This window comes from Myzus persicae, unplaced genomic scaffold (assembly GCF_001856785.1).
Source record: "Myzus persicae strain clone G006 unplaced genomic scaffold, MPER_G0061.0, whole genome shotgun sequence".
NCBI lineage: Eukaryota > Metazoa > Arthropoda > Insecta > Hemiptera > Aphididae > Myzus > Myzus persicae.
In genome coordinates, this window is record NW_019104426.1 from 1 (window position 1) to 13,469 (window position 13,469).

Below are 13,469 nucleotides of genomic sequence, written 5' to 3' on the forward strand. Positions count from 1 at the left end.
TACTGTTATCATCTAATGTAAAATTGTAACTTATTTATTTATCGCACTTATTACGCCAAAATTGTATTTTATCTCATCTCTCTAGGTATAGATAGCGCAAGCTAGGAGTACCTTATTGTATTATAAATAAAAAAAAAAAAAGTTGTCCAGCCGACCAGCCCTGTACTATAATGTACGATTGAAATACTTAGCTGGTATATAATATATAGTTTATTTAATCATAATTTGATTTAGGGTTTTCCAAACCAAACTAAAGTACCTATATTAGATATAATGTGTGAATAGAAGATTTCATCTTTTTATCAACGTATTTTTCAAAAAACTAACATATTAGGTTTATAAGTTTTTTTTAAAATGCTCTGAATTGTAAAAATATTTTAACCGTAGTATGAAGTTTGTTTCGCTCCGAGACCTTTTTTCCACCAACATTTTTTTCCTTGACACTTTTCCCGATTCTTTTTTTCGGGACTTTTTTTACCAAGATTTTTTCAGAGTGACATCCACTTAACAAGTTTTATTTTTTTTTAGATTGGCCTAATGATGAAAATGATGATTATGATAGATATGAAAAAAACATCAAAACATTTTGTAAGTAATTTCAAATAGTACAAACATGCATATAAATATAAGTAACGTACCTATAGTGTACTTTATAAATAAAAGCTAAGATTACATTATACACGTATAAAAGTTATTAATTTAAAGAGTCATAGAAAATAACAATGTTACTTTTGTAGTCAATATTGAATAATAATTATCGATAGAACAGTTATTATTAGACTATAATTCTATATCATGTTTAAGCTAATTTAAAGAATATTGGCTATCGAGTTTGTCTATATGAGTTGGATTGGAATCATAATGTTAAAAAAAAAACGATTAAGGTTTACGTTAGTATAAATATTATTTTAAGTTCTTTGTGTACCTACATATAAAAGTAACATTTATTTTAGAAAAATTACAATTTAAGTGTATTTGAATATATTTTAAAAATGTATAATTTATAATTGCTTTTTACCAGTAATATTTGGATACCAGATTATTGTGTAATCCCAAATACCTACAATATGTGCATGTGTATAAGATAAACTGTTTTTCGGGAACTAATATCAATTAATTATACATTAATACAAAACTTTTAACTAATATTTATAATTGAATAGGTACCAAATTTAATTTATAACAATATATGTAATAGTAAAAGGCGCCATTAGGAAAGGACCTTGGGGGCTTGCCCCCAACAGGTTTAACCTAACCTAACTTGATAGGGTCTGAGAGCCTACGTTCTGTCCTCAACCGTACACGCTGCCCAAATGGGAGAGTATACAGAACTATAAAGGTGACTCACGGTTACACGTCCTACAGTCAGAAGACGGTTCAAATCCCGTACCATGCTTATTTTATTCATTTTATTTTCAGTTTCCATCCCAAGACTTTTCACAGCACATGTGGCTGCATCACACAAATAGTTTCTTAATCGTATTTTAGTTAAAAATATCAATTATCGGCGTCTATGCTACTAATACAATCATAGCCTCAACAGACAAATCTCCCTAGTTGAGCCTATGATAATAGTAGCATTTTAATTGTGTTGTAGTGTTCTATATTTTTACCGCTCAATATTGTACACATTATAGTTTAATAAAATGAAATAAATTTGCTTATGTTAACGTTATCGAAAAAAATCTCAAATGATGATTATTTCTATAAATCTATCCATGACAAAACATAACCATTATCAGATATAACATGTACCGAATTGTGTTGGATTGAATACATTAAGTTATCACACTCAACTTTCGTATGTATGATATCCTGGAAATTCTGTGTTCTTAATGGGATACCTACTATTGATTAACTACGATAATAGTATGAACCTTTTATCATCATATGTTTGTTATAAATATTTATACTTAGGCAAAAAGGACTATGTACCGTACACACAATTTAGTAAGTTTATGAAAAATCTATTGATCAATTAATTTAAGAAAGTGTAAGATTATAAGTGAAATTTGAATTTTGAACCATTATTTAAATAACTAAATATAAATGTACAACACCACAAACCACAGCTTCTAATAAAAGTCATAATTATTATTTTCTAAAATGGATGCTGACACGTATACAGTGACGGGGTTCAATCCCCCCCCCCCACCGAAAATTAATGTTGTGTTATTTATTTATATCAATAATTGATAATTACATGGTAGGTGACAATTTGTGTGTTGTATCCTAACACCAAACAAAAAAACATTTTGTTGTGTACGTGCCTGAATGAATGTATAATAAATAATAATAGATAGATGAACTATAATGTAGATGGGTTCCTATTGAAAAAAAGAATTTTGCATTGTCACAGGATCATCCTTAAGTGGTACAAAAAATCACAAGTATTCAAAAGTATTAGCCTTAAAGTGACGTTATTATGTTAGGTTTAAAAAATTCGAAAAATTATAATTTGAATGTATTATGTGTAATTTAATTGGATCGCAAACGAACAAATATTTCAACCAAAATATACCAATTTTTCGTCAGCCATATCAATGAACCTGTAACGTGAAAAGGCTTTTTAAACTGATTATATTTCGTTAAATTATATCTACTTGATATCGACCAGGCCGCTTGATTAACATTTGGTTTTTCTCGACTTTGATAAAGTTTGTTTGAATTTTAAAAATTTCAGAAAACTTTAATATTGATTAGGTATTAGAAATATAAATTGAACATCATAAAACGTGGCCTGTTCATACAGCCTTTAAACTCATAGACGGGGCATGCCAGACCGACAGGATTGGTTGTGGCGGACATATTAATGGATTCAAATCAGTTTTCAAAAGTTTATTTATGTATTTTGTATTCATACTCTCTGTTATCCGTATTTAACTAATGTTTATAGTAATTTCTATTAATAATACATTATCAATATAAATACATCATATAATCGTATAGTATTACGTATATTTTTTCATGATATGTATGAACACATTGAATATTATATATGTACTAAAAGAATTCCCAATACATGAATGGTCCCGTTTCTGAAGTAGGTGTGGTCCCAATTACAATCAATGTTCTACTGTATACTTAAAAGTATAAAAAACCAGAATTCCAATAAAATGCACTAATACAATGGGATGAAAATACTTTTATTAAGTATTCAATATTTATTATACCATATTACTTATTAGAGTCAGGTATCGAGTATCTTTAATAATTCTTTCATTTTTTTCTTTACAATTTAACTTAATTTCACAATCAAATTATGTCATCAAAATAATAATTCTTGATTCTATTTTTAGAAGTATCTTATAAAATCGTATTGTTTGGATCCATCATGAATGATTTCAGAGAGTGTCTATATAGTAAGTAATTAAAGATATGTATATTTATCTTGAAATGTATGAAATTTAAATCAGAAAAATCAAATTATTAACATATTATTTAACCTAAAACTTCTTTATCTTATTACAAATTTACCTTGTTTAATATATAGCTAAACGCCATTAGGGGAAAAGTATTCAACCACTCAGATGTACAGTAAATGTCTACTGTCACGTGTATTATTGTCATTGAGCAAGTCACTGTAATAATGCATATTATCTTCAATTATATGAAAAATGATTCTGTGCGAAACAAAAAACTGGAATATGAAAGACGAAAAAACAAAGATCTGGAAATGTTAGATTATTATATTAAGCCAAAAACTATATTGTTTTTAAAGAAAAAACGCTTGGGGATCTGGCGAAAATCCCAAAATAAATATCTACATCAAAAACTCCACAAAAAAGCGACCAATAAAAATACCTCGACAGCGATGGCTCGATAATGTGAAGAACGATACACACGAGTCAATAAGATTTGATGACACAGTGGACAGGAATAGATGGAGAAATTTGGTAGAAACATGCAGAAGGCCTGAAAAACAAATGTCACCCGAGGGCTGTAAACTAAATTTAATTAAACACGATTTTCTTTTATAACATATTTTTTGGTTTCCAAGAATATGGATCCGGGATCACCCAGCGGCGAGTGGTATATAAAAAATAACTTTGAATACAAATCGTAGAGGAGCTTTATATCAGAAAATAATAATAATTGAGGTTATTACTTAGGTAGGTATATCATTCTATAACAAAGACTGTGAATAGGTATTTAAAAACGTTTACATTAATTTTATGCTATTGGGTCATTACTCATTATAGTTTATACTGTATTTAAAATAAATGAACTTCTTTAATTATTAATATCAATATATTTATATGATACCTGCCAGATGATCGTCTCTGCTCAGATTAATTTGTGTATGCAATGATTGGTCATTGAATTCAAAATGAATACATAAACATTACAGTGACTTATACTCCTCAATGACAAGGCATGCACTATACACGACTTCTCTTGAAGCTCGGGGTAGTTATCTATTTTTAACCTTTTTCTATACATGTATGCAATAAATACATTACCATCGATTATCATTTTTAAAAATATCTGGTGTTTGTACGAACATAATAATAATTAGTAATATAATGTATTCACATATTTTTAGATTGTAAAAACGACGTGTCGATGTTAAAACTGTATTTTGGTCCAAGTAAGTTCCACGTTTTATAAGAATTAATCAAATTATTAATATTTTTTAATTTTAGAGTGGTTTTGTTAATCAATAAAAATTAAATTAATAGATTTTATCAAATTAAATTTATAAAATGTTAATACTTTGGTTTCTTTTTCTTTTAGATGCGTCCAATGATAACATACAGACATTTATAGGTTTGATATCAAGCGTATAATAATTTAACGTTAATTTAAATAATCGCCTCATACTAACTCATAAAAAAATATATATTTCTCTTGTAGTAAATTTATACCTAAAATGAATACAAACAATAAATATATATTTGAAAGAAGTTCCATTTCCAAAAAGTCTTTACTATAAGACTATCGATTTATAAATCTATTTTTATTTCACTCTCCCTGACGTTATACAATTTGTATACTTATCAAAAATACAACTGTAATTTCATAACTGTAATAAGACGTATCTATTGTGTACATAACTACAATATTTTTCGTATTAATTATAAGGAGAGTTAGATTGCACAATATATAACGTACATTTTCCACACAAAATCTATATGGCTAAAATGGAAATTACAGTAATCGAGTCCTGTTATATAAGTGACAATTCATAGAATCTAGTAAATAAAATCAGTTTGTTTAATATCAGTTTATCACAATCGTCTATACATGAGGGTTAGATGATAGCCTATAACCTATAACTTTTTTTATTTGTTATTGTTATTTCAAGACTGGTTCATTACGGATTATTGAGCAACATTGGAAATGTCATTTATTAAACCTTGGCTAATTTTTAATTTTGTATGATTTCTTTGAAAATTCACTGCTAAGTTCTTGCCAAGTTAGAGCCCAACTTTTTCAAAAACCTTCAAAAATAAATCAAAATTGCTTATTATATAGTTTGTTAGATATTATTGGAAAAGTTGTATCGCCTTCACATCGACATATTCATCGACCTACATCAATAATTATTTTCATTGTGAAAAAATAAAACACTTGTTTTAATTACCAATTAGTAGTTTTTAACATAGACGAATATGTCTTTAAGGAAAAAAATATTGCTAAATATAGATTATGTGTAATAATAAATAAATAAAATTTCTTATATATTTGGGAAAGGAACTGTGGAAGGTTCAACACCTAAATCTTCCTCTGTGCATACACTACCTTATAGTACACTCATCATTTATTATTATTATCTATTTCATCAGACTCCTGGTTTAATTTTTGTTGAAAGTGATTATCATTCATCACATTATAACCGTGTGTTCAATTTCACGGTTTTTTAACTGGGCACAGGATATATTATAAGCACCTATACTACTTTTTGATAAATTCCATATTTTACTATTTTTGACAGTGTGTGCGCAATCACTGTTTTTGGGAATGGATTTCTTTGTTTTTTCTAAGAAACTTCGACTTTTACAATTTTTATATTTTCAAAATTGACATTACTAATCAAAAGTTCGGTGTTAGGTCCTTCGTCATGATCGTATTTAGAATTATTTCCATATATTTTCATGAACTGTTGGGTAGATTTCAGTGTAAATTAGGTACGTTTTTTTTTTAAATCGAATCACTTTAACTTCTTCTATATTGAGGAGGCAGCCATGAAATTGAAAAAATAAAAATGTATTTATACGTAATTTTAAACGTAATTTTATAAATTATCTTTTACAATATCGATACTAAATACATGTAATGGCAATATTGCATAAGCAATCATGAGGAATCGTGTATGTGCTAAGTATACAGAATGTGCCACAGAAGTAGGGCTAAAAATATATACACATAACTCTACTCGTGTATACGTGTATAATTATTGTGTTTACATTTTATTTTAGGTGCCCATTGTCACCTTTAAAATAGGTCATACACTTGCTACCTGCAATATCTTTATAATATAATATGCACATGGATAAATACTATAGTAACAAATTCAATATAGAACAATAATATACTGATGGCTGATGATTGTATTGTACTAATTATTGTAATTAATATGATTGATGACAATTCGTAATATGACTTCACTGTTTACATTATTCTACATAAAGCATTTTTTTTTATTAATTATATACAGTAAGTTCCCGTTATAACGAATACCGATACAACGAAAAATCCCGTTATAACGAAAGTCATTGAAGTCCCCTTCCGAAAAGCTATTAAAACAATGTTAAACTAATCTCAATATAACGAAATGATTGATTTTTAAAAATTCCGATACAACGAACTATTTGTACAGCGTACAGGTTAAAATATATGTATTTTCCCTTCTTAATTTATTTAATCTAATGATAACAAGCATACGATTTTACGAAATTATCAAGCCATTAAATTTTCATTATGTGAGACCGTGTTATTCCGCGTCAATCGATAACGCTACACAATCAGTCGGGTGTAAACCTTCATAAAGCTCTCACGTTGGTAATTTTTATTTTTCCGTATTTTATGCTTCTTCTTTATGTACGTACGTGATGAGTTCTACTGTGAAAAGAAAGCAATTTTCGTTGGAAGAGAAGAAAAACATAATTTCTGAAGTAGACAAAGGATTGAAGAAAGGCGAGGTGGCAAGAAAGTATGGCATATCTCCATCAACATTGTCAACCATTTTAAAGGACCGAGAAAGCATCTTGAAACAACTGCAGACTTCTGTTTTTGACCCGAGCAGGAAAAGGATGCGTAAGGCACAATTTGAAGACGTTGATACGGCGGTTTACAAATGGTTTCAAGATGTTCGTTCCAGAAACGTTCCTCTGACCGGCCCTTTAATTCGAGAAAAAGCCTTAGAATTTGCTAAAATGCTCGAAGTTGAGAATTTCCAAGCAAGCGTCGGATGGTTAAATCGTTACCGTGAGCGGTATGGTGTGTTGTCCAAATGCATTTCTGGAGAGGCGAGTGACGTGCCAATGAATTCTGTTAGCGAATGGCGAAATGGAGAAGTTGCTGCACTCATCAAGAAATACAACCCGGACGATGTCTTTAATGCGGATGAAGCTGGAGTGTTTTTTCAGCTTGAACCAAAAAGGACATTAGCCCAGAAAGAAGACAAGTGTGTAGGGGGTAAAGCTTCCAAACAACGCATCACCGCTCTGTTCTGTTGTAACAAATCGGGAACGGAGAAACGAAAAATCCTCATCATTGGCAAATCTGCAAAACATCGTTGTTTTAAAAACTGTAAATCATTGCCATGCATCTATAAATTTAATAAGAAAGCATGGATGACCCAAATAATTTTTAATGATTGGTTGATAGATTTTGATACAGAAATGAAAAAGAAGAAGAGGAAAATTCTTCTTCTTATCGACAACTGCACTCCACATAATGCACCACCAAAATTGGATAACATTCGTGTGGAATATTTCCCACCTAACTGCACAGCTGTACTTCAACCTCTTGACCAAGGTATCACCAGAGCTGTAAAATCACGCTACAGAACCTTTTTGTTACGTCAAATTGTATGCGATTTGGAGAAAAATATCCAAAGAAAATGTAATGTGAAGGATGCTATCGAATGGATATGCTGAGCTTGGGATGATATCAGTCAATCAACAATAACTAACTGTTGGAAACATGCAACCACAACCAAAGACGCCAATTCTGTTTCAGAAGTGGCAGAATATGATGATACGCACGATATCCATCAATCTGAGTTAGAACAAATTTGGATCACTGCAAAAAAGAAAACGTCGCTTCCTGACGACGTGAATTTAGAAGATTATCACGGTGCAGATGACAACGTTTCAACATGTTATGAACTAACCGACGTAGACATCGTTCAATCCATTAAAGACAGCAAAGAAGAGGCCACCGATGAAAGTAGTGGAGACGAAGACGAAGAAGCTGTGATGGGAAATGATGTGCGCAATGTCACTTCATCAGAAGCCTTATCAAGTTTGGAAGTAATGCGAACATTCATTACATCACAGAGTAATGTACCAGACTTCATCTTTACAAACATTCAAAAACTACAAAATTATTTACTTTCTATTAAAATAGCAAACCTTGTTCAAAAGAAAATTGTTGATTATCTATAATAAAGTTATTTATTTTTTCGCAAATTATTTACATTTGTTAAAATTGTCAATTATTTATACGTAATAAAGTTATTAATTCTTTCCGCAAATTATTTACATTTGAATTATTTATTTATTACATACATATTTGTATTTGAATTATACATATGTATGTACATAATGTTTTTGAGTTTGTTTTTATTCGAATTTTTAAAATTTCGTTACAACGAAATGTCCGTTATAACGAAAAAAACATTCGGTCCCTTGGAGTTCGTTGTAACGAGAACTTACTGTATTATAGCTGTCTAAAACAGTGCTAACGGCTTACTCAATGCAGTTTACCTAATCACCACCTGCTACATAACCGATTCAAAATATACGTTACACTATAAATAATACTCAAATTATCAATACAACATTTATATTAAAAGCTTATGAGTTTTGTTTATGACTTCTGTACAATACGACATGTATGGTTGTATAATTTTTTACTGAATAATGTCTAATCTTTAATAGCACATGCACAAATATGTCCATAACATCTAATACATGATACAACTTTCTAAAGTTAACCCTAAAAAATTATTTCTATTATAGTTTTTAACAGTATAGTTGTATAAACATGCATTTTGCGTTTCTTCTAATTATAATTTTTGAATAGAAAGCTGGAATTACAAATCGGTGATGAATAAGTGTCTTGGTACGTAAAGTGTTAATTAATTGTATTTATTTATTTAATTGAACTCCCATGTGGGCTCAGCACTATACATAATATTATACAACATAATAATACATTATTTTAAAAAAATACCATAAAATAGACTTAATCATGTATTATCAAATACAGTTAAGAACAAAACTAAGTTTAAAAATACAATATATTGGTACATATGAAATTTATAAATTTAAAAAAAATTAATATCATACATAAATATCATAATATCGACATAATTTAATTTGCTTCATTCACAAGAGATAATATCTATGTTTGTATTATACTCATATGACGTGCTGTAGGTTTTTATTAAGAAAGATGGATAAGAGTGAGATGCCTATTGAGGGAAGTGACGTAGTACAAGTTCCAGTATCTCAGAACAAGATTACCGATATACTAGGAGGAATACAATTAGAATTTAGAAACAAATATTAATTTGGGTTTGATAGATTTAACAAAGGTAGCTAAATTTCTAATAGAAAAATTAGATAAAGTAATTACATGAAAAGAAAATCGATTATGAATATTTGTAAGTATAGGTACACCTTTCGTATGAACAACTATTTAAATTCTATATGATCTATATGATCTATCTATACGATATACAGCAAAGTCTGTCATCTTCAGTTAATTACTATTTATGCTACCAATGTTTCATTAAGCCAATTATAGATTGATATAATACATACGTTATGACTTATGGTTTAGTGAAACAAAGTTAAGGCATACATTGAATAACTTTTTTTTAAGCCACTCACGTTTGGTAATAACCGAAAAGAGTGTAACAATTATTACTATTTCAGATTTTATCACTGTAATAGTTATAGGATGCCTTCAATAAAATCTTAACAATATTGATTGAATGTTACTATGTATCATTTGGCCATTGTATGGCATAGAATAGACACGTCTATTTACTCAGAAAAATAGCCGACAATTGTTTATTTCCTTTTTCGAGCTAATCACATTGTTGAATTTTTTCCTGAAATGACGATGAATGGTTAACGGAGGAATATGAAGTCTTTTTTTTCACATCAAAATTATGAATACTCGTTAGGCGGCCAACCAAAGAAGCGTAAGAGGCAAACAATTTTATAAATCAGTTACTATACTGAAGCATAGACAAATTATCAAGTTATATTATTATACTGCAAAATTATATTTGTTAGTTAGCCTATAAATTGCAATATTAATAGTAAGAGACGGGGGCGTGTTGAAAGTGCATACTCTAGAATGAGGCAGTTATAAATTGTCCTCAGTGGAGGTTCATTACCAAGTTATTATTTTTTTATTTTATGTTACCTATAAGTTATTGCAACATCTATTTTTATAAAAAAAACCAAACAATAATATTATTGTTCGAAATTTTGAACGTATTTACGACTATAAGCCCAATTAAATAATTATGTCCCATACACTAGATACGATTTTTTTTTTTTTTACGTTTTAGAAGATTTGAAATCAAAAGTTTTGGAAAAATTAAAAGATTATACATCTGAGGAAGGTACATAATTTGTATTTATCTTTTTAAATAAAATGATGGTTTATTATTTAAGCAAAACAAAGATCTTTTTTAAATGCGTTAAATTATATATACTTTTTACGTTAATGGGTTCACTTTCAATGAAGTAATTCCCTGACTCAATCTAAAATCCTCGGAGCCGTCTGCTTATTGGATTGACTTGGTGATTTAGCCTTGTATCGTGTTTGCGAGAAAACTTTTGAATTTTGTCTGTTATTGTGGACAGCATCATATCACGGTGAATTTCGTTGTTTTTTTCGAACCATTAGGTTGAAGTGATGGTCCGAAGCTCGATGTTTTCACAGCTTTGAATTATCGATGTTAGACTTACTGGCCCGACCCCACAGTTCAGCTAGATAAGGTCATAATAGCCACACACGGAAGACTGTTTTCGATGGTTAACTTGGAGTGGGTTATGACTAAACAATACAAATTTTAAATAGTTTTCTTTAATCTGAATTTGGTTTTACGGACGTAGTGTTTTCCGTTTAGAGAGTTTTTTTTTTTTTATTAGCCATAAGTTTAGAGAGTTAAAAGGTGGGTTCCAAGATATTTATCTTTAAATTACTTTATAGGATTCGTTATTTATTCAGTACTTTTTAGATTTTTCGGTTTTGTGTAATGTATAAATAATATGTACCGATTTATAACCATTGATCTTAATTACCATAGATAGCAATCTGAGTTGCCTTTCTCGCAGCATTAACATTGTTAATATGTCATTAGTTAATTTGTTAGCTAAAATTTTAATATCTTCTATTTTTCATGATAATATAACACATAAGTAATTCTAAGTAATAATCACAATAATAGAAACTATAATAAAGTACTAAAAATGTTAATCACAATTAGATGGTAACAGCAATAAGTCAATAAATTAACAAAAATTCATCGAATGGTAAAATTTGTAATTTTCAATATTTTTTCATAGATAAAGCAAAATATAATTTATCTTCAGGTAAGCGCATTCAGTTTCATAACATTTACATAATTAACTATACAAAGTAAAAATTAAAAATCTATTTTGTTAAAAATGAAGAATCAATTTTATATTTTAGATACTGTTTTAGAGCAAAGAATGTGTTAGATCTTAGATACATAATTTTAAATATATAAACACAGTTTTTTTTTATAGAGATTTTAGTTTAAAATTGGGACAAAATTATATATTTAAACGAAGAATAATTATTTTAGTAGTTTTCTAAAAGTCAACATTTTTATGTGATGGTTTCAAGTAGCTATGTAATTATATTTTTAACTCAAAATGACATTTTAAAATCTAATGTTGTAGCAAAAATTAAGTATACATAAAGTATTTTTGTTTTGCTTTCCATATCTTGTATACGTTTGGTAGCTTCTACAGGTTCATTCTATCAATTTCTGTTCCCTGAGTCATCTATAAATGATTTTTCTTAAAAAAGTATTATTTTTCTAAACTATCTGTGGCCATGAAAATATTTTGATTTTTCGAAGTTTATTTCAATTATTGACGATAAATAATTTATTACTAGATCAAAAAACTGTAAAATGTAGTATAAGGTTAAACATAAGTTGTTAATAGGGTAATGAAATACAAATTTGAGAGTAAATCTACAATAAATTGTTCTAAAATTAGATTTCTTATAAAAGTCGCGAATATATTTAATATTCAAAATAACTAAAAATCTTATCCTAGGTTTTAATATGTATTTTTGCCACAAATTTGAACTTAAAATGTCTGTAAAAAATAACTGAGTTTATTTATTTTTTAGAATTTTTATTTACAATACAAATTAATTATGTAAAACATTGTTTTTCATTTGAATTCTTAGCTAATATAAAAATTTGAAATCGAATAATATTTAAACTAAAAAATTATTTCACAATAATCATTATTTATTATAATTATTTCACAAAAGTTTTGTCAACTTGAAATAGTTATTTATAAAAAAAATTGTGCCATGGATTTTTTATATTTATCGACTGCTATTATAAAAACTTATAAGGAACTTTGTATCAAATATTCAAGTTTTTTGACCAAACTAATAATATTTTATTGACAATTATGGAATGAAGAACTAAAAAATAAAATGATTTTTTACTAAAGAAAAATGTGAATTCTTACGTGTACATTTTTTTTACCATTGACTAATTATAAAAGATACTTTTAATTCAAAACTTTTTTTTTATGAACAATTTTCACACTTCAGATTTTCAAAATATTTTGACTCTCTTTGAATGACTCATGAATAGTTTTTGAAATCCTTTGAGGAATACTTCATCTAATAATAATAAACTTACCATAAAACATAATATTAATATTACTACTATTTTGTTTAGAAACGGGATTAGGAGAAAAGGCTAAAATTGCATTTATGATTGTCATGAGTGAGTGAATTTAAATTGTATTCATATTTTAACTATCAAATATTAATAAAATATGAAAATAATTGTTATTTAAATTCATATTTAAACTGTTTACTGATCCATGATATGAGTAGATTCATTTTATGTGTATAAGAATTGTAATAATTTACCTAATTATTATTATTTATTACAATATATTTTAATCATCAGGTTAACCTGAATTGTTTGATCACTGGTATTTTTATTGTAAAGAACCAACTATCTATTAGCTCTATTCCACCATTATGTTGGA

General features: G+C 28.1%; 1 protein-coding gene across 1 annotated transcript in view; it reads left to right on the plus strand.

Moving 5' to 3' along the window:
- Positions 1-498: 498 nt before the first annotated feature.
- LOC111042088 overlaps positions 499-13,469 on the plus strand; it is a 46,069-nt gene continuing 33,098 nt past the window's right edge. The window contains exons 1-8 of the mRNA XM_022326576.1: positions 499-588; positions 1,918-1,950; positions 3,300-3,362; positions 4,547-4,591; positions 4,738-4,770; positions 9,256-9,294; positions 11,763-11,789; positions 13,151-13,198. Coding sequence (XP_022182268.1) covers positions 3,335-3,362; positions 4,547-4,591; positions 4,738-4,770; positions 9,256-9,294; positions 11,763-11,789; positions 13,151-13,198 — 220 coding nt within the window. The 5' untranslated portion in view covers positions 499-588; positions 1,918-1,950; positions 3,300-3,334. The remainder of the gene's footprint in view (positions 589-1,917; positions 1,951-3,299; positions 3,363-4,546; positions 4,592-4,737; positions 4,771-9,255; positions 9,295-11,762; positions 11,790-13,150; positions 13,199-13,469) is intronic.